At 41.0% G+C, this 22,367-nt stretch overlaps 1 protein-coding gene across 15 annotated transcripts in view; it reads left to right on the top strand.

Annotated features, from left to right (window-relative positions):
* CLASP1 (cytoplasmic linker associated protein 1) overlaps positions 1-22,367 on the top strand; it is a 166,603-nt gene that overhangs the window by 52,425 nt on the left and 91,811 nt on the right. The window contains exon 1 of one of the 15 annotated variants that reach the window (XM_079310493.1): positions 608-718. The exons of 13 other annotated variants lie outside the window; for them this stretch is intronic. In XM_079310493.1, coding sequence (XP_079166619.1) covers positions 703-718 — 16 coding nt within the window. In that variant the 5' untranslated portion in view covers positions 608-702. Of the gene's footprint in view, positions 1-607; positions 719-22,367 lie in introns of those variants that run through there. One more of the 15 variants, XM_079310492.1, reaches the window with a different exon arrangement.

The raw sequence follows: 22,367 nt of genomic DNA, 5'->3' as shown, positions 1-22,367 counted from the left end.
CTATTTTGATATTTATTATATGAAGGAGAATCACCCACATTTGCCAAGTGATGCCATGCATCTGAGGGTGGAATATTGTTTGTTTGTCAACACACATCCAAGCAGCAGAATTGCAGACAGGAAGGAGGGACAACTCTCTGGGATAACAAATGTTTTGAACCAGTAAATGCTGCACTGTGCTTTTTTGCCTTCATACCTCCTTGTGTAATTAAATTTCCATTATGGCTTGCTCTCTATTAATACAGTTCTCAAGTTGGAATACAAAGTGAAATAGAAGATTGATTTTATTGACTCAGCATTTTTAGGGCATGAAAAAACCAAATAAATACCTCTTCACCTGTGTGGGAGCTGAGAGAGCAGTAATGTCTGAGTGATATTTGAATGAACACCCTTAACTGGCAGTACATCCTTGTGGAAGATAGAAATGGACGAGAGGCACTCTACTCCCTGTCAGCTTTGTAAATAAGCATATTGCTGAAATTCTCAAATGTGGAAGGGGAGGGGTGTGAGCAAGCAGGCACAGGGGGGCACATGGAGCTCAGCTGCATGCTGCACAGGCTTTTATTTTGGAGGAGAGGTGGCACTCGCCTGCTAGGTCACACAGCAGAGTGGGTAGGAGGGTGGCGAGTTTGCTGGGGGTTTGAGTTGCTGAGAATGATGCACTGAGAGACGAGGGGCTGCTCCCCAGCACTGCAGAGAATCATGACTACAGGGAAAGGTAGGTGCTAATCAATGTGCCACACGGAGGGATGGGTTTGTTTGTTAATGTCTGAGTATTTGACTGATGTTTCTTTTTGTCGTGTGAAGAGAGTGAAGCAATCGTGCAGTAAAAGTGGAACTTAAAAAAATAGTCTGCAAGCATCTGTAGCCTGGTGTCATCAAGCTCAGTTTAAGATACTATAAAATGATAGAAATGGTCTGTTTTATGGGGTGAAGAAAGAGGATGTGTGCATATATAAGGGACCAGAACAGGTTGAGAGAGGTGAAGGTCATGAATTTTCAGAAACCCTGCTGGTCTGTGTTGTTTTTTGAGTGATCATTGAGACTTCCATTTCCTAACTGTTTCCTTTTGCAGCATCAGTTGGGAAGATTATTTATTTTGATTATGAGTACTTTTGAATTAGCATTGATTCACAATTCCAAGAATGTGCCAAATAGAGACGTCACTCTTTTTCTAGCCTGTATTTTTGTGTTTTAACTGCAGTTTTGTAACAGGGTATCTGTGGTAGTTGGTGAGGCTGGATTGGGACTAGATGAAATGGAAAGGCAGAGGAGCCAGTATCTATTCACCTGTGAGGAATTAATTTACAGGAGGGAAGCATATATTGTATTTATTTTTGGTATGTAAAAAGCCTGTGCTTTTTGTCTGAGCTTTCTGAGGAGACGATTTCTGTTAGCCATCTTTGCAAAAGCTGTGTTTTTTTTCTTTCCCCTTTTCTCTCAATTCAATATAGCTGTTGTCTTTTTGAAATCCTAACTGTACTGTGGATGTGGTAGACTAATTTTAGGAAGTCTTGAGTAATTCAGTGTCTTGGGTTTTTATTGATATTTACTATCTAAAGGTGTGAGTTAACTGGCAGCTTTTTTTTTGTAACAGAAGGTAGAAGTCTCCTGGGCAAATTGAATGCTGTGGAATGAATACTGCATGCTACAGTATGTGCCATTTCTATGGACAGATTTTTATTTTATCCTTTTGGGACATTGTTTTCCAAGGCAATTACTACATGTATTTTCAGAGGAAGCAGTGGATGCATGTGTGTAGCATTCATTGTTCACCATCAGTAAGTGCCTTCTGATGCCAGGAAATGAATACAACCTGTCTGAGCTGGTTCTTCTTCTCCTCATGAACTGCATCATCTCTCAGTGGATAGTGTCACCATCTACAGCTGAGAGCCCTGTGCACTCTGGCTCCTCCTGTCCAGGTCAAAAGAGGAGTTGAGAATAATCCATGATTTTTCTGAAGTTGGAATTATGTTGAATAATTAATGTACTTTGCTGCTTATTACAGAAAACAAGCACATATTTGTTGTCAGTGAAGCGTGATGATTTCATCATGCTGGGAACTTCTCAGCTTTAAAAGATCAGCTGGTGGAATGAAGAGCCTGGGGCAGTGGTCCAGCTGATCTTATCAGTTGGGAAATGTCTGACCTCCAGGTCACTGTGGGTTGTCTGGACTGTACTAGTAGCAAATGTCAGAAGAAAAGTAAGTATGTATGTTGTTAGTGTATTATGGATTCTGGATTGAATCCAAAGAACTTCAATCTAGGATTTCCTTGCAAAGAAGACCAGAGTTACTCTGGTGGTTTCATCACTTCCCCTAAGCCTGATGGTGTTATATGAACAAATGCTGATGTAAACAGACATGCATAAAATACAGGCTGAAGGAGTGGGCAGTTAAAGAAGGAGATGCTGCTGTTTGATTTGGGCTTCATCAGTAAAAGATAAATGTGCATCATTCCATTATTACTGATGGAAGTTAAGTGCATGAATGTCCTGCACATCTGGAGATGAATTTCTTCATTCAGGGCCAGTTCTCTTCTTCCCCATTGGTGAAGTACTACGTGTATCTGAGCAACCTCGGTGGTTGCCTCAGAGAACACATGGCAAGGGTGAATTTATAGTCCAGTGTTCATAAAGAATTAGAATGAAAAAATCCTACACCCTTCCCTCCCATGGAAACTGCAGTAACATCTGGTACATCTTTTGGAGGTGATCCCAGTTCAGGAATGCTTAGCAGTTTGCTGTTTCCTCTGCTATGGTCTCGTCTTTCAAATTCTTTCACATGTTTTGGTGTCAGGTTGGTTTCACCTCTAAAACAAAGCCTTAAATTTGCAGTGGTCATTGTCTTTACAATCTCTGTACCAGTTTCATAGTATCTTCTATGCTGTTTTTTCCAGCTGTCTCTCCTTTATAGATGTTCTGTCAGAAAGAGCTTGCGGTCAAAATTCAAGCAACATTAACTCTAGTGACATTTTTGCATGAAAGGATTAACTAAATCCTACAGTTTTGATCACTTAGCTTTGTAATTTATGGTACACAGAATCTTCCAGGGGCAAGTTTATCAGTGGGATGGTTCATGCATATGCCTGTGCACACACACACTGATCACTGTGAACATAGCAGTGATTGTAAGTCAGCCTTTTAATTCTCAGCAATTCTCTTGAGAGATGGGAGGACAAGCTGTTTGGATATTGTAGGGGAAGACTGGCACACTAAAGGGCAATCTGGTGGGAGTAAGAAATATCCCTTAGTTGTGCACTGTGCACATTAGTGAAGTTTATTTGGGTTGTGTTTGTGTTTCATACACACTGACTTCAACACTTGTTAGGGGTACAAAGTAGAGTACTTCAGTAAGCACAAGTGAAGGTATCACAAACTTTCTGCTCCTATGATAATAATTACAAAATTGTTCTTGACTTAGAAGTCCTTGCCTGAGGCTCACAAATAGTTCTGTTTCCAAGAAAGTGGTGGAGGAGTAAGTGTCTTTCTTTCCCCTTTCTGTATGCTGGCTGGAGAGTAGTCTCCTAATAACTACTTTTAAATGAATGCTCTGGGCTGTTTTTATATAGAATCACTGCCCCAGTTAGAATTCAGTTGCTGTCCCTAATCAGCTGCCTCAGTGGTGGCCAAAGGCTGCTTGGGGAAAGAGATGAAATTTCTTGCACCTCTTGTGGAGCACTTTGATAAATTCTGTGCTGCTGCTCTCCTTTATTTGGTGAGATTTATTTTCAGGTTGAGGGTGTAACAAGTGGACCAAGTTTAGCTGCTGTAATTAGCAGCCTCTGAGGACAGCAGTCACTCTGTGGTAATTGGTAAAATACAGGATAGGCTTTTATGGACAACAGAAGTACATGGAATGTATTTCTCCTATCAGCAATAAATAATATCCCTATCCTTTGTATATTGGAACTAACCACAGTAGCTGCAGCTTCCATAACTGTGAGACTTTATTAAAGTGTCTAGACTGAAGAGCATCTGGTTGATTTATTAAGAACGTGAGACCGAATGCTTGGAGGCTTCAAGGTCTTCTTGTACCTAGTTAGTTTTTGTTTTCAGATCATTGACCTTAGGCTGGATGAGGTGAGAGTGCTGAGCCCATGTCTGAGGAATACTTACTAATACAGATGGTATATCCAGTTTTAACATGCAGTGGTAGAACAAAACCTGCCGTTACAGCCATGGGAGTCAGGGGCATGAAGAGGAGATTTTTTCAAAATGCAGGAGGGGACAAATGCTGGTTTGTTACTCCAGAGGGAAGTACAGGGAAGGCATTGTCTGTTCTTGGCCCTGGTCTGGCATTACACTGCCTTCTTCCTCCGTTATGTCTGGTTGAAGTATTTTGTTTGTAGCTCAGATATAGTGATGTGAAATAGAACAAAACTGAGCTATAATAAGTAAATGCATCCTATTTTTGTAGTATTAAGACAGCAAATACTGCATAATGACTGGGTTTCTTCTGCCTGCTGAAGGAATTAATTCTGCCCTGCTGCTCTGTCAAAAGAATCCTTTTGTTGCATTGTGCAAAGCAGTTTGAGTCTCTTTTTTTGTTTATTCCCCTGAAGCCCCAAATCTGCAGACAGCCCTGAATAATCCTGGCTAGGTTTACACCCCACGTGTAGCCTGCAGGGATCTCACTGCAGACAAATCTTCATGAGGAAAGCTGCTAGTAATGGCTCCTGCTTTGCAGTTGGCCTTCAGAGTCAAGCCAGGTGCATTTTATCACAAATGATGCACTACAGAGGAAGAGAGAAATACCTTCATTCACTGTTAAGTATCACCTGAACTGCTTTTTTTTCAAGAATGACAAAATCTGTAGCAACCACATTTCCAGAGCTGTTCCCTTTCCTGTGACATGCTTAACCTGCCTTCCCTCAGAGCTTGTCAGCACACTAAAATCCTTTAGATGCTTGACATGGATGTTTCTGGTGTCAGATGCAGATGCTGATGTCTAAAGAATATGAAAACTATCTGTCTCATTGGAGATGAATGCTTGAATGCAGACATAGAAGAGAGAAATTTACACTGCTTTTTTACTCCAGATCTGCTCCCTTTGATAGTAATGGCTCTTTCTAATTATTTCAAATGGAAGTGAACAGGCCCTTTTGTAAATTGCTGGTAGACTATGTTATAAAAAGCCTTGTCATGGGTATTTGAGGCATGACTGCTCCTAGCCTTCCAGAGATAGAAGCTTTAGGTATGAAAGAGTGTTGGCAGTGCTTCTGCTAGTGTTTATGCAGTTGGCAGCATAGGTGCTGCCTTCACCCCCATGTAGTGAGACTGTTCCCTTTGGCTGTGGGTAGAGGAAAGGTGTGTACATCTTTAACAAATGCATGTCTTTCACATACATCTCTCCTGAGTAATGGGACTCGGGTCCAGTGGAGTGCTGGCTCATAATAAGACCTGACATTTCTAATTAGGGCTGCTTTATGAAGGATGGGTCTAACTCTGTTCTCCATCATTTATGTTTCTTCCCCAGAACCCCCCCAGCTCCTGCTGGGATCAGGGGCAGTGCTGGAGGCAGGGCTGGGCACGCTTCCTGCTGCAGCTCTGCCACTGCCCTTCAACTCCAATTTATGCTCCTGCTGTTTGAGCCCTGTGCAGGGCAGGAGCTGAATCTGCAGAGGGCTCTAATCACATGGAGCTCCTGTGATGTGAAGGGACAATCATGCTCCTTTTCACTGGAGACTTAAATAAGATTCGATCCCAAGTTTCCACAGGCAAAATATTTATGCACCAGCACACTGAAACTTATTCTCTGCTCACCCCCCTTTAGAAGCTCCATACTTGTCTCTAGTGCTTTCCTTAGATATCTTTTCTTTTTTTTTTTCCTTTCTTTTCTTTTTGATGTGTGAACTGGATTTTGTCTCACTGCAGTGGGATTTCTCCAAAGATTCTGTATTGGGTCTTCCTATGCACGCTGTGCTCTGTGCTTGCTGCTTCCCTTGATGGCACTCTCTGAAGCTTATTTATCATGGGTTCTGAAGCAGTCTTGTCTCTATTTTTGTCCTAACTGTTTCTTGTTTGTAGCAGCACATTATAAGGAGCTCTGTTCACACTGCCTGAAAGTGTGGGAGATGTAGCAGAATACTGGAGCTCTGGGAGCTTTGTGACAGAGATGGCCTGTGCCAGGTCCTGTGTTTTTTGTATGAACCAGATCAGGTGCTCCATCAGCTGCAGGAGAATGTTCCCTTCAGGGCAATACAACTTTATCAGCCCTGCTTTTGGAAGGAGATTGGGTCACTAGACCTTCAGAGATCCCCTTTAACCTAGATTATGCCATTGTTTTATTTTTTGTCCTGTAGGATGCAGTAGTTATGGAAGATCTTCAAATTGATTCAGTGTCATTTTACTCAGTACTTTCTAGCTGTGTGTGTCAGTAAGCTGTAGGCAAGGTTTGCCAGTGTCATTTGAGATTGTTTTTCAGCTCTTCAGTTTATCAAGAGTGGTAACAGGGCTAAAGGCACAAGAGAATGTGACCTCAGCTAACAACACAACCTGATGTCAGCATGAAAAGGCTGCAAGCCACCACAGAGGCACTTCTATAAATGGCAGCCTGTATCATTTAATGCACATCCTCTGCTGATTTGGTGTTATGCTAGAATGGGTGATAATGCTTCACTTTAGTTTTATTGGTCTGTCATCAGTGTGACTGTCAGGTTGCATATGGGCATTTTCAGTGAAGCATTAAGATGCAGATTGCGCTATGATTTTAATATTAGGAATTTAAAGCTTGATGTTTAAATATTGATATATTCTAATTGTTTATCTTTTCTAAGTAGTATGTTTTGTAAGAAGAGGTTTCTGACAGATTAGGTGAGCTATATTTTGTTCAATTTAATCTTCATGCCATTCTTCAAAATATTATTATTAGGAGTTTTCTGGAACTTTACTTGTAATGGTAAGCTTTATTTTGCAGACAGAGCTCCGTGTTCTTCTTCCCTGTGTAGACAGCCTAAATATTTCTTGTAACTCAGGATTTTTTAATTCATTTTCTTCATCTCAGTAAGGTTTTTTACCTTCTTTCGTTGTAATATTTGGAAAAGGAAGTTAAGTAAGCCTAGTTTAAATGTAATCTAGATGACTAATCCAAATCACTTTAACAAATCCTATTTGAAAATAAAAAAACCTGGAATATCCCTATTCCAGGCAGGAATTATCAGTGGTTCTTTGTGTCAGTGATAGAGGCTTTCCAGATGAATTAGAATGACCCTGTTTCATATACTTAAGAACTAAACACAAAATGACAATAAAAAAAGAGGGACTGGAAGTTCTCCAGCCCATCTTCTCCATTCTACTTTTTAGCAAATACTTCATCAATTCAGTCTGCAGGTTGTAAAGAGGAGGGAATGTGTAGTGGGGACCCTTGGGGGTTTGCACAGGTAAAGAGGCAAGACAAACAGTTTGAGTTTATGCTAATTGAAGCACTGACTTCTTATGGTCATCCTTATGTAAAGGTTTTATTGAAATTCTTCCCAGTTAAAAAACCCTGATCTTACTTGCTTTCAATCTCTAAGCAAAACTAGAAGTGAATCTATAGATGTCTGTTATGTGCTGTGCTTCACATGTGCCAGTTCCTCTGTTTGCTGATTCTCCTTTAAGTGAAGGCAAGCACAGATGGTTGCTAAAGAGAACCAGATGATTTGCCAGCCTGGTGGTGTGTTTGCAGGAGTGGGACTTGGACAGGCCTAAGGCTGATTTGTTGTCGTTGCTTTGAGTTTGAAATTTTCATTTAGAAAGTTGAAATTCCTAAGATTTGCTGCCATCTTAGTGTGTGGTATATTAATTTATGGATTTTTTAATTCTAGCAAGATGCTTGTTGATCTTTCAGTCATTTGTTGTCAGGAAGCCATGCTTGTTACCTGTTGAGCCTAAATGAGAATAGGACATGGATCATGAGTGGAGAGGAGTTCATGTAGGACACGTGTTCATTCCATAAGAGATGTCAGGGTTCTTCTCTCTGTAGTGTCAGGTGGCAAAGTTGTTCTTATCCCCTGCCACACTCTTCACACTAAATCATGCCAAAAGACTCTCAACAGAGGGGTAGTGTGAGTGTCATTTCATCTTTTTAGCTCAACATAGTTTGGCTGGACTGAACAGCCCCTGGGTGCTGGTTAATGCAGACTAATGGTTCAAATCTTGCTTCCCTGGCTGGCTTGTGGTTTCCAAGCATGGATTCAGTATTTGACAACATCTAGGGAGCTGATGGCATGTGCACTATATTTATCCAATGAACCAGGGTGCTGCTGGTCACTGATTGCTGCAGGCTACCAAAGAGCTGTTGTATAACTGAGCCATTCAATTCCAGTCTGGACAAAATAACGATTCTTGCTACTTAAAATTAAGGTAAGTGATCTGTAATGGAGGTGAGCAATTCAGGTGGCTCAAGCTGGTTAACAGTGGTAGCTTCAGATGAACTAGGCTGATCCTGCCCTCATGTTTTGGGAGGCCTCAAATATTTTTTCTCTCTGAATAAGCTGATACCTCCTAAAGCAGTTAGCCATATATGAAGACTAATCATGCCTAGACAGAAGTGTCTTACTTTTGTAGTACCTGCAAGTGTTCAGGACCTTCAGCACTCCTGCTTGTGAAAGGAATTAAGTGGTCATGCTGTGACTGGTACTTGACTTCTCCAGGAATGCTGAAGGTTTACGTACATTTGAGCATAGAATTTGGGTTTAGGGATTTGGTAAGACATAATTTTCCCCTTACACTTTATTCCTATTTCTTCTGAGTTTTGGTTGCATCTGGAGGCAGGGTGCTGCAAACTGCTCACTTGCCCCCTGTGCTTTGTTTTCAGTAGCAGCTGCTGACAGATGGCAGTGCCCTGTGAGCATTCCCTGTTATTTGTGTTAAGCAACAAAGCAGCAGTCTATATTGTCTGCTAAAAATTACTGAATTGGGTGGAGAAAGATATGGCTTTTTCTTCTTGGTCTGCTTGACATTTTCTGACGTGCAACTGCTGATACACTTCTTTGTTTTCTTTGTGTTACAGTCAGCTGTTTGTGCAAATTTTTTTCATCTTCAAACTGGTTCTTCAGATAGTCTAAGCAATGGCTGGAAACACCTGCTAATAATAAAAACTTGCTAATTTGGTGCTCATATCTGTCCCTGCTTTCACACCTCCTCTGTGCTTTAACCACTTCCATACCTGCTGGTGTTTAAGTCATGGAGTTTGTGAGCATTTTTCAGTGTGTCAGCAGATAGTAATCCTGCCTGTCAAAGTGAGTACTAGCACTTTGTTACATGGAGCATAACACATGGTCACTCCTGCTTCTGGTTTGTGAAAATGTAAAGCAAATGCATGGGAGTCTGGAATCTGACTGTTGATCTTGAGCAGTGTTGGAATTCTAAAAGAATTTACTTGCACATCAAGATCCTTTTACTTGATGAATGAATAAACAGAAATAGTGAGAGTCAGCTCTCAGACAGTTTTTACAAGTGGTTCAAGTGTGCTTTGGGACAAATGTATTTGCATGCCTGTGAGTCACTGTGAAAGCCCCAAATTTGAAGGTTCAGAAATGAAACTCTCAGATAAAGTCTCTGACTAGTTGTTATCATTTGAAGATTGGTTTCAGTGTCTCTGCCAGCTGGTAGAAGAAGGTCTTGGTGTCACCTGGAATCCTGATGTTGCTACAAAATTAATAAATACAAACCACCAAATATATTTTACTTGCATATAATACAAGTGTATTTTGCTCTGCACATGTGATTGGGAAGCTGTTGTGAAATGAATGATGTGGAAGAGCCATTGTTTTCCTTGTTAGATTTTACTCTGTAATGCACATTTCATTTTTAACAACTTAGCCCCATTTTTAAAATTCTGTCAATTCCTGTGTCTGAAATGAAATGTGTTTAAAACATTTAAATTCTTTGAATTGTATTATTTTCTTTTGTTCCAGCTCTGGAATGTAAATTCTAGGTGTGTCTGGACACCTTACAGCTCATGAGAGGCAAAGTACCTTTAATAACCTTGAACTTGGACTTTTTTTTGGTCACACAGTACACAGATGCATCACAGAGCATTCTAACTTGAGTGATGACTGGCAGGAGGGAGTTGACTGGATGAGTTCACTCTTACAAAGGAAAATCATCCATTTTGCCTCTTATGAAAGAGAAGTGGTGCTCTTCTGCACCCTCTCTCAGTCATGCCTTTTCCCCTGTACAAGAATGTGAAGTGAGTGGAAGATGACAACAAGGTGTGATCTAAAAATAAAGACATAATAAAATGGGGATGTAAGAAATCATGCAAATGTGAGGATGCATCATACTCTGATTTCAAAGGTGCTTCAAAGAGCTTTCCTTCTCTTGCCAGTCTGTGGCTTGATGGCTACAGATACTTACCTCTGGGATCAGTATCTTCAGAGCAAACTTTGAAAATTAATTTTTTCTTCCCAGTCATCACTTCCTTCTTCCCAGTCATCACTTATGGTAAATCTAGGTTCAGGGAAAGATTTCATCAGTGCTACTGCACTGTAAAAGGCCCAGTAAATACTTGACCATTATCTCACCTGGGAACCTGTTGCAGAGTTTCCAAAACAGGAATGTCTCAGACTTCATCCCTGTTTTATTTTGTTGAATAACCTTGAAAGAAGCCTCTTTAGGATTAAAGCAATCTATTTCTGTTGCGACTCCTGATTAAGTTTTACTCAAATGTTGTGCTATTTGGTTTTGCAGTTTGTTGCCCATGTGTTCTCTTCTATTCCTAACTGGTAGGATATTACAATGATATGGATCCAGTTAATCTCTATTTCTCTGTCCATTCTCCCACACCCTCTGAATCCAAAGGTTTCTGTCCTGTAGGTGCCAGAGAGCAGGCAAACCTAAAAGTCTTTGTACATTACAGTACATGCCATAACATGATTCAACAGGAGGAAGGTCCAAATTGGTCATCCTTGAATCACCCTAGATAGTTATGGTAGGCTTTTAACTTGTGTCTAGCAGCTTACAAAATGCCACCCAAGAAACAATTGTTAGTGGGAATATTAGACATTAAATTATCTCTTGGGTTGATACTGTCTTAGTAATATTTTATTTTGACATCAAACTATGGGGAGTGACTTAATAGTAATGGGGAATAAGGAATCATGACTTCAGTCACTAGGAAGCATTTAACTGAATTGCTGGACTGAAAGGAATATGTGACTCTTGCTTTTTAAGCATGATATGAGTTGATCTGACAAGTAAGAAGATGCATATGCACTGGTTCCTGGGATGGCTCACAAAGCATACAGTATGTGAATTCCTTTTATATGTGTTTCACAAGAATTTCTCTATTCCCTTCTCTACTCACTATCTGTCTTTCCCTGTGTGTTGTAGAAATTTAATCTCTACCTCTCCTCTGTACTTTCCAGAGCCTATATCAATTTCCCCAAGCTTTAACTTGGTGAGTGTACATCAAGTATGATACTAAGCTCTGGTTACCTAGATTTTGTTTCTATTGGGTGATCTGGGATTCAGGCAAGTAGTGAAAATTCTCATAAATTTTAAGGTTATTGAGTTTAAGCTTTAGAGTGAACTCTATATCCTAGAACTGAAATAAGAGTAGGAGCTGTTCATCTCAACATGTATATTTATGCTCATCTTTGCAATTTAACAAAGCAGAAACATGGTGTAGTAGAGTCTGGTTCTCCTGGTGAGTTCTATGTTGATATCATGAGCAGCCTGCTGAAAAGCTTCTAGGAGCTGAGCCTTCACAAGGACTACACTTTACAGCTTGCTGTTTAGGAGTGAAGTGCAAGTGTCACATATGAAGGGACATAGCTCTCTACAGCATAGACAAATCAGTGCAAGGGGGAAGAAGCTGCTGTCTAGTTTGTCCTTTTGAATTATCATTGCAGTGATATTTCAGGGTCACAGATGTACAAAGTCGCTCTCCCAGCCAGACTTGCCTTGGGGGAGAGAGAGATCTCAAGCTGCTCAGGAAATGGTTCCTTGTATTAGTAAAGTGTTGTTTTCTTTTTAGTTTTGACTTGTTACTTCTTTAAGTCTTGCATGGGGGCAACAAGAATGCCTGTCGGAAGCCAGAGATCTATATAGATGGAAATCAGTTGGATTTCAGCATCCTGTGATGATAATGATTTCTGTAAATTTTCTGAGTGAGGAGGAGCTTACATCAGCAGTGCTCATCACCTTGTCTAAATCTTGTTCCACATCAGCTTCTCTAAGCTGTCAGAATCACCTATGACAAGATGTCAGTGCTAAGGAAAGATGAGTGAATTTTGACTTCTTTTTTTCTCCAGTAGTGGTGAAAAGGACTGTGCCAGGCTTTTTCTGCAATCAGTGTTCCCAACTTTTGCATATGAATGTCTTTGTTTTTTAATGTCACCAGTTCCATTTAGGTCAGCATTTGTTATGTGAAGTCTTTAATGAATAGATCCAGAGTAAGATGTTTAGCTGGGCTGTGGTTAGTGTTTGTATTCTTTGTAGTAAATGTGAATGATTCTGCTTGGCTTAATTTTCTTTCTTTAGGGCTAGGTTAAATTATATTACCTTATACTTGCCATAGTTTAATAGCATCTCAAGGGCTGTTACTTTGGCTCAGCTGGTGTCTTATAACTTGTTAAGCAGCAATAATTTCATTGCATGTCTGAGTCCTGAGGCAAATTCATCTTTGGTTTTCACTTGACAGACTTTGCCCTTGAACAAGAGGAAATCTGCTTGCTTGTAAATGTTTATTCAGAGCTATTCACCAGATTTTGAACTTAATTAAAACTAAGAGGTTAAGATCAAAACTAGTCTGCCCTTGGTCCCTTTGTTTAGTTCTTTTTGTGGATAAGATGGTCTCAGTGTTAGAGTCAAGTGGTACAAGAGATAGAGCAGGGAAACTGGTAGAGTTCAGATCAGATGAATTGAGATTTTACTGGTCTGTCACAACACATATTTCAATTTGAATTTCCTATTTGATCCTGACATGCTGTTATTTGATGCAGCAAGTGGCTTTATGTGGGAAAACTGATTTATTTCATCATTCTTTCTTGGACAGATCAGCTGTGGAAGTTTACTGTGCACACAATATGTGGGAATGAAACAGGATGGTTACTAAAGGAGTCAAATGATCAGCTGTGATCAGAATAAATTTATAAGTCCAAATTTCAGTTGTGGCAGATAGTTTTGGATGGCTGGACAACAGGCTTAAGTTTTACCAGGTGCAGGGACTTGAGGATGGCTGTAAAGGTGTCCTGAGCCATGGGGAGAGAGTGAATAGTAGCACTGACTGAGGCCAAATAAAAATGGGTTGGGCAGGATTATGTTAGAGTGATTAGGACACAAGTACTTGTGTTTTTTTCCTTTTAAAAAGAAAAGAAGAGGGATATTTCTGCTTATTTTTCACAAAGAATAATAGTAATTATTTTTATCTGTGCTGTAACTGCATTATTTATATTGCAAGCACTTCAGGAGAGATGCTTTCGTCTTTGTAGCACATTAAAGTTCCTCTGCTTGCTCGGGGTTTCATGTTGCATCTGAAATATGAATATCTAATTTAGGAGGCTGAAGTAATTAATGACAAAAGGAAGGAAAATTTCAGCAATGTCTTGACTGTACCTTTTTGTCTGCTTTTCTCTCTCTGAGTATGACTGCACTATTTGCTGTACCTAATGATGGTTCATTATGGGGAAGAATGTGGATGAAGGAGTGTAGATCTGCTTTTTGTTTTAAAGGTGTTGGGGAATGGACAAAACAAGCTTCAGGAGAACAGAAGCCCTGCTGACTGTTAATATTTTATAAGTTGTCACACATTTTTGGTTTTGGTGCTTTTCTCCCATGACTTTTTTCCCTTGAGCCCATGGTTTCCTTAAATTGAGTCTTTGAAAGATGGATGAAAAAGGCCCAAGAAATTGATGTATCTCAGGAACTGGAGCTTTCCACTTTTAAATCAGGCATTCAGACTGTGTTTATATTTATTTGAAGTTATATTAAATATCAATCTGATTTTTTTAGGTTATCCAACCACGTGGAAACCATATGCTGTAATGTATCTGTCAAATAGGCTACTAACTGATGTACTAAAACCTCTCCATACTCACTGGAAACCATGCAGAAGAAAATCTGAGATAATAGCAACTTAAAAAACCAAAGTCCTGCAAAGTTCTGCATGCTCTTAGATTCACCTCAATCCCAAATGTTTAGAGCTGGAAGTACAATTTAGCCTAATGTGATGGTGATTAAATAAAGGAAGTCCTATACTCTGATATATCTTCTGGCATGTGTTCTAATTCTGGCTTTTCTGCACCACCTGCAGTCAGTTTCCTCATGTGTACTCAGCCTTTGTTTCCACAGTGTCAAAGAAGTGGAACTAATTCTATCTAGATCATACACAAATCTGTGCAGAGTAGTATTGTAAGTTATTGCCAGTGAACACCCATTCTAAAAGTTACTGAGCAAGCATTTTTCACTAAAAGTAAAACCTTTCTCTCATATTATTTACTAGTTTCTGCTTTTGTATATTAAAAAAAAAACCCAAATGTTTTCAGTGCTATCTTTGAAGTCACTGGTGTTGAGTAATCATAATAAATACATTAAGATTTTTCTATAATGGTCCTGAGAAAAATGGCATGCTAGTATTTCACTTACTGTGTTCGCTCTCATGCAGCTTCTCAAAGGCTCTGCTTGCACTCAGGGTGCTGAATTGAAGTTTAAGACATTCTTATCTCATGATTATTGCCCACTGAGCATTTTACAGTATTATAAATGTTCATCTAGTTAAAGTTTATTAATTATGCATCAAGCCAGGCATTCTAGATGGGAATCACTGATGTATGATGTGTGTAACACTGTACAGTTTTTGCAGTGTTCTTGCATTAGCCTTTAGCCAGACAGAATGCCTTGGCACAGAATGCTCCTGTTTTCTGTGGCTGTACAGGCTGTAGGCTGACAGCCTTGTTTTTTCCTTTATAGTTCTGGGGTAACTGCACCTATTTTGTTTCTTGGCTCAGAGGTGGCTGCTTGGAAAGTTTAGGATCCCCCACAATATCACAGGAGGGCATATATAAGGTGCTGGGCAACATGTCCCTGTTAATGACTGTAAATAAACCTAAATGAAGGTACTGGGAAGGGCTGGTTCTGCAGCTTCTCCAGGTCTCTCCAACACAGCTTTCTGCCTTAACTTCACTCACCCAGCATCCTCTGAGACTTTACCCAAAAGGAAACAAGGTGCAGCTTGGCATTTTTGCCTCCTTGTAGATGTCTCTAGAAAGTTTTCTGCTGCAGGACTTGCATGCATTAGCAGGCTTTGCAGGATGTTCTGTGGAGTCTGGAACTGGGATCTGCAGCATTTCTGCCCTCCCAACATGCTCTGTGTAATTGGAGGCAAAAAGATGTGTTTGCCATTTTTTTGTAATAGCACTTTGTCCTAAAAATGTCAGGATGTTCTTTCCTTCCAAACACAACTCTGCGTGCTTGTTGTCAGTGCTTTTACACCTCGGTGTGCTGTGTGTGTAGAGAATGAGCATCCCTTCAAGAAGTGTTAAGTAATAACAGTAGAAACTGCCATTTCCTTTGTGTTGACAATGATGGGTGTTGGGGCAGTCATCGAGGTGAGCTGCACTGGTCATAATTGCCTGAGGAGGCAGAAGGATCTGTGCAGGGAATGCCAACTGGGGAGTGCAGGCTGGAGAAGTGCCTCACCCTATGATGTCATGGCAGCAGATGGTGCAAATAGCTGGAAATCTGGACCTGCTTGTGGGGCTGGATTCACCTGCCCTGTCTGCACATAGGGCTCCTGCCCTTTGCTGGTGAAAAATGCAGTCTGTGTCAAGGATTCAGATTGTTGGTATGCCTGCTAATGAAGTTACATAGGACATAGGTAGTCCAGGTAAGACAGAATATCACCTGTCAATCCCACAGGTGTCTCCTTATTCCTTCAGGTTTTGGTAAATCAGACCCAGGCTGCTGCCAGCAGGTGTCTCCCTGGGAGCTTGGTTTAATCTTGGTTGCTGTTTTCCTGTAGCAGAGAACTCAATTTCAGGTGTGGCTAAGCTTCAAGCAGTTGTCAAGGACAACTAAATTAAAATATTTTTTCCTAACATGTTGTGATTTGATTTCTGCTTTTCCCAAGCCATTTGCAAATGTCCTTTTTTGAGTATGCATAGAGCAGTTTTGAAGATAATATTGGAAAAATAAGAAAACATTTGTGACAGTACTTTATCTTTAGTAGGAGGAAGAGAAAGGGATCATTACAAAAAACTGTTCAGGAGTGGAGCTTAATCTGGACTCTGTCAATGCTCTGAAGTTTTCACACCCTTGAGAATGTCCCTCAGCTCTTTTTCAGTTTACTCACATGTTAAAATAGCAACAGATATTTTTTGGTTGTGTTGAATGGTTCTGCCTTTTAGTCACATTTATATAATTTTGAATGTGAATACTGTGCAAAGCTGAGCAGAGATCTGGCAGAGGAGGCTGCTGCCTGGGGTGCTGGGTGTAGTGTGGATGACCAGCAGCTGGTGATGCTGATGCCCACTTTGTCTGCTGCCTGAATCCTGATGTTTGCTTGCTGTGACCACCGGGAGTCCAGGCTGTTGCCATAAGTTTTCCAGCAAATGCTGAGATGGAGGTGAAGGCAAGGAGGGAAAAGGTTCATTGATTGCTCTTTAACCTGACACATCCTGCTATGTGTGCATGTGGAAGTGCACCTAAGGGAGTTCCTGTGTCTCTGCAGAATGGAATTTTTCTGTCTTGTGAACGAAGGCAGAATTCACTTTCTTTTATATAATTATTTGCATAAATAATTAAACTTCAGTAAGGCTGAGGCATAATCTTAACGTTGCCACTGCAGTGCAGCACAGAGGATTAATATTAAAGTGGGAAATAGTGTGCTTTATCTGCAGTTTGGGAATGACAGAATGGTGTGACAGGGCTAATTCCCACAATTCTGTCAAAAGGTGTTTTCTGACTCCAGAAGATCTGCCTAAGCCATCCTGCATCAACAGCCTTTCTCATTGATTGGTATCTCTAGGGCTCAGGGACCCACTTTGTGTCTTTTATCTCTGAAGATTATGCTAATGAGAGTGCAGTGAGGAGGGAGTAATAAGGAGTGCACTGTATTTTCAAGGGTCCAGAACAAAACTGGGGCAGCTCCCCCAAGCACAGTCAGCAGGGAAAGCCACAGCAGTGAAACACAGAAGCATCACCCTGGTGTGGAGTGTGTTCCAGGCTCTGAAATAGCTGGGGAGATGTATGGACAGCCTGGCAGTGAATGGAGGGTGGGTGTCCCACAAGGCATAATGAGGAACCTCTGGGCAGCCACAGGGGTAAGTGCAGGGCAGGGAAAAGCTGCTTTTGCTCTTTAAATTGAAACTTTATGTAAATGCGTGGGCTTCTGGGTGGGTGTGGTTTTCCAAGGTATTCACTGTGGATTTCCTGGTGCTCTTGAGGTCTGGGGAAAGGCTGTGTAGCTGGCTGGAAAAAGCACTGTGGGAATATTGTATTTCCAAGGATTGCTTTCAGGAAAGTAAATCCTTATCTCTGTCTCTTCTCCACTTTGATTTTGCCTTCTGTACATGTCTGTGTCTGTCTCTCAATTATTTAATTTTTTAAAAATCAGGGGTAAAGGCTGGGTCTGTGCAGCTTCCTTGCACACGGGTGTTTGATTCTTGTTTAGGTGTCTCTATGAACCATTGTAAAGTAATTGGTGAAACTTATAAATAAATCCTAGCTCTTAATGATTTTATTTCAGTTTTCAATGGTTTTGTGTATTATTCTGGCTGTTAGAGCCAGTGCTCTTTCACTCAGTATCATAGTTATTATGTTGTCCCCTATTGATACTTAATTCAATAAAGCTTGTAGGAATGTAAGATTTGTACCACCTCTTTTCTAAATCTACTTAAAGCTAATGGAAACTTTAATATGGCTGAAAATTGTCTAAGTGACAGTTTCACTAACTCCTAAAAACTCCCATTTTCAGGTGTGTTGGTTTCATAAACAGAAGTTTCTAAAATTTTTTTTTTCTGTGTTTAGTTGTGCTAATGCTCATAGATGCTATTAGAGGGGGCATGCTGTGACTTGTTGACTTGATGACATTAATACTATCAACATTATGGTTTAAAAAGTTGTTTTGAAGTAAACAGGCTCATTAAATCCTTTTTATCTCTCTGTTGTTTTCAAGCCTTTAAAGCTTCTGTTCTCAGTCATCCCCACAGCCATCCGTCATGGTCACATCTTAAATTGCAGTAATTTAATTTCAGGACTGAAAATTTTAATGTCCCTCAGAAAAGTAACTCAAATCATCATGAGTAATGTGATTTCAGATCAATCTTCTGCAGGATGATTTTGTTTGGCTTACCAGGCCAGTCCTGGTAAGTTGCCTGGGCTATTTGCAGATTGAAGTTGAATTTGAATGTTGCCTGGGCTATTTGCAGATTGAAGTTGAATTTTACTTTCCATGTGCTTATTGTATATGCCTAGTCTGGTGTTGGATGTGGTCAGGTCAAAGTGTACAACCATTTCCTCACACCACTTTGGTAAAGTTAATTTTATTGTATTGGTATGGGTTTAATAAATATAGGTTTCTTCACTAGCAGAAATGTGCTTTTTAATGATTTCTGCTACCTAAATGTTCTTCTGCTCACAGGGGGATGGCAGGCATGAATACTCTGAAATTGCTGTAGTTAGGTTCTTGGCTGTAAGCAGTATGTGCATTAGAACAACAGCCTTTGTAAATACAATGTACTTGGAGCAGAAGACAATTCCAAGTGCTTCTTTGAGGATTCTTCTTTTCCTTTGGAATGGGAAAGTTGAAGACTTGTTAGGTTCATTAGCTTGTGATTAGACAGAAGGAGAGGGCAGCCAAGATGATGAGTGCCTCCTTTCCTTGCTAAAGAGGGAAAACTGAAGCATTTGAGATTAAAGAAAAGCATGTGGTGTTATAAGAATTATTAAAGCAAAAAGCATTTTGCATCTACCTGGGCTGACATTCTTGGCCTGGGTCTCTAAGCATCACCTTACCTGTGACTGATGGCAATCATGTTATTTATTGTGTTTATTATGGCCACAAATACATTGACTAGATTTGCATTGTTGATGCCTTATGCAGAAATACAGCCAACCAGAATGATGCAGATTCTAGTTTAAACAGGGTCATATATTTGAGATAAGAGGAAAAAAAAAAAAAAAAAAAAAGCTAGGGTGCTGGAGGATAGGTATGTCCCTGTCATTGTTCAGCCCTTGGAGCAGTTCATGCTGAGGTCAGGTTTTTGGGTTCTACTTCAAAGCCAGTTGTGAAGGATGATGAGGTGGTTCAGCTCATAGTGCCAGACTGCAGCAGCAGGGCTGGGCTGGGACTGGAGCTGGGCTGACTGGGATAACTGGATATGATGGGAGAGAGAGGGGCAGGTGGTGTTGGGGGTGCTGACCAGGATCACTGAGCCCAGTGGCATTTAAAGGCTCAAAACACTGCCTGGTGTGGAGGGTGGGAAAGAGGAGCTGTGTCTGGGGTCAGGGAGAGCAGCTGGGACACTGGGCCAAGCAGGAAACCTTAATGGTGTGCTGTGCTCATGTACTTCTGCTTGTAGCTGTGACTCCTTTGTTTTTAAACACTTAATCCTGCTGAGGAGCACATACATGCTTCTTTATCTTTGATGGGTTTATAGCCTCATTTTCCTGGAGAAACTCTACAATACCTGTGTTGGAGTTGAACAGGCTTGCAGCCAAGCCCTGCATGGGTTTTGTGTGTGCTGATGGGAAGAGGCATCTAACCTCAGCTGAAGCTGTCTCCCTTGGACACCCAACAGAGGGTGACAACAGAGGTCACAGCTGGAGATGGGGCTGCCAGATGCTGCCCTGGGGGGAGGCATGAGCTGAGATGTCAAAGGGGTCTCTGTCTCAAAAATATGGTCCAGTGCTCATGGACTTGTGCCTGGCAGAAAGGAGTAGAGAGGAATATACTCTGTTTCCTTTGGCATCAGTAGTATTTCTGGTTTGTGTCCTTGGCTGGTAAAGGGTTCTCAGATCTCCAGGGAGCTGGGATTTGCCCGCCTAGTAGGGGTTGAGCATGGAATTTGGAAATGCTGCAATGTCAGCTTTAGCAGCTACCTGTCTCTTCCTGGTGGAGCATGCCATAGGAATGGTGTGGAGGCAGGTTCCTCTGGTGTCATCCACTTTTATCTGCATCCAAAAGGGGGATTCTTCTGAGAGTGATGCAGGTGATTCATGCAAGAGGTACCCATCTTGCCACTTTCAGCTGCCCTGATGCTTGGAAATGGGACAGATGGTAAGGGGGCACAGTGGGCCCAGGACAGGTTTAGTCCTTTGCAGAGTCAAATCTGAAGACCATAGTGGGGCGTCTTTGTTAGGAGCACATATGATGGAAAGCTCTCTTCCCAGTCTGTCATCACTAGAGAGTAGCTTACAAATAAATAACTAAAAGATTTGTATCTGACATCCTAAAGTTTTTAAAAGCCAGAAAGCATATTTTTTCATTGAAAAGAACATTTGACATTTGAGACTCTGCTTTAAGAGGTCCCAGGCTGGTGGTGCAGGCAAGGGAAGCGCTGGCCCTTGTTTACCATGGTTCCTGAATAGTAGTGCAGCCTCTTTTCACCACTTTTCACCTTGCCCAGACCTGAAGGGGTTACGTTTTAAAATGAATAATGACTAAATTTATTCGTCATGGACAACTGCTGACAGCTGTTGAGATGCTCCTGTTAGCGCTTCCCGGGGGATAAAGCCAGGCTGGTTCCTGGTGCAAGGCAGCCGAGCCGGGCAGACTCAGCTCATCGCGTCCCGATCATTCGTCCTGCCTTCCCCTCGCTCACTGGGAATTCCCTCCCTGGAATGGCCAAAGTTTCCTGGGCTGGAATGGGTGATAAGAACCGTGGGATCTGCAGCTGTAGAGAGAGGCCAGAGGCTGTGGCTGTTTAATTCCACGTGTGAAGACAGCATGCCTAATGAATCGGAGGGGCAGTGATTGATGATGTTCTGACTGAAAGCAGCGGCGCTCCGTGAAGCACTCTTACATCTGGGCACGCTATGGAAAATATGAAGGAATGTTGAGGAAGCTTATTTGCAGAAGGATATGTACTTGTAAGCAATTTTCTCTTCTTCTTAAATAATGTAAAGGAATTGGAAAATGTAAAGCAGATTGTCTTCTCTCTGAGACAGCAGAGTGGAGAGAAGACAAAGGCCTCTTTTATAAGGGCATGTCTTTGATAGAGAGTACTGTAAGGTCCTTATAAACAAGCTCTGGGGGTGTCCTGTGATGGGAGAATGTCAGTGGTTATTTAGTGTTAGAATGGGGCACTGATTTTGTTTCAGTGCACCTCAGCTGGTGTCCTGAGAGTTACACCCATGCTGAATTTGCCATTTGCAGATACGCTGAAAAATATGATCCCAGTTCAAATGATTGTTATGAGCAGGAATCAATGGGTGGCAAGAAAAAAAGGGTTTTTTAACAATAATGTGTAGTACCTTGGTTTTCTGTTCTTTTCTGTACTCCTGTGTGCAGGTTCCTTTCTGTTCTTTGTTTCTCTTTCTGTTCAGCACACGTGCTGCTGGTAGACTGGATGTGCAGTTCTGGATGTGGTGCTGTCATTCTGCACTGCTCAGATGAGAAACTGCTGTTGAGTTATTGAAGGGATATTCTGATTCAATAAATACGTAGTGCTTAATTTGCTGACTTAATGAACAGGAAGATGCAATTGTAACCCAGTCATCCCTAGAGCTGTGGGTGGGCTGGTTTGATTTTTGGAGTGTTGTATTTTTGCTAATGCTCAGAAAAGCCTGTTTTAGAAAGCAATGATAGCATTTTAGCAACTAAACAGATTACAGGAGTACAGTGCTTTTAATATCTGGATTTTTTTAAAGTTTTGATTTATTTATGAAATAGCAAACCACACCCTCTTCTCCTTTCAGAGGGCTGAGGCTTTAAAAATGCATGTAGAAGAGGAAGTGAGTTAACTAAGGCTGCATCTAGATAGCCTGAGATGCAGCTGATGGAGAATTTATATTACCTGATGAAAGAGGTTATGAACTAGTAAAATAATCTTTTGTTTTGAGTATGACTGTCTCCTGGCTGTTATTACACATATGTCAATTAATAGTTTGCTAGATATTTATATAGGAGCTTTTGAAATAAGTGCAACTGGACAAGTTTTACTTAGAAGTTTTTGGATTGAACGGCTATGCTATTCTTTTTGAATCACTTAAACCTTGTCCTAGAGGCTTCAGAGATTACACATTTTAAAGCCTATTTTGTTCTGCTGTGACCTTGCTACAACTCACACCAAATAGTGCTTTTGAAATAATTCCTGTTTGAACTAGACTGTGTCTTTTGGGGAAAAAAAAGTTGCTTTTTTAAGAACTACTGGTGGTAGAATTTGCTGGGTGATGCACCTCCTAACCTCACAGAGGGTCAGCCCTGTGATTATTGCAAAATG

This window comes from Erithacus rubecula (assembly GCF_903797595.1).
Source record: "Erithacus rubecula genome assembly, chromosome: 8".
Lineage (NCBI taxonomy): Eukaryota > Metazoa > Chordata > Aves > Passeriformes > Muscicapidae > Erithacus > Erithacus rubecula.
Note: the sequence above shows the minus strand (reverse complement) of the source record. Positions and strands in the feature narration are given on the sequence as shown.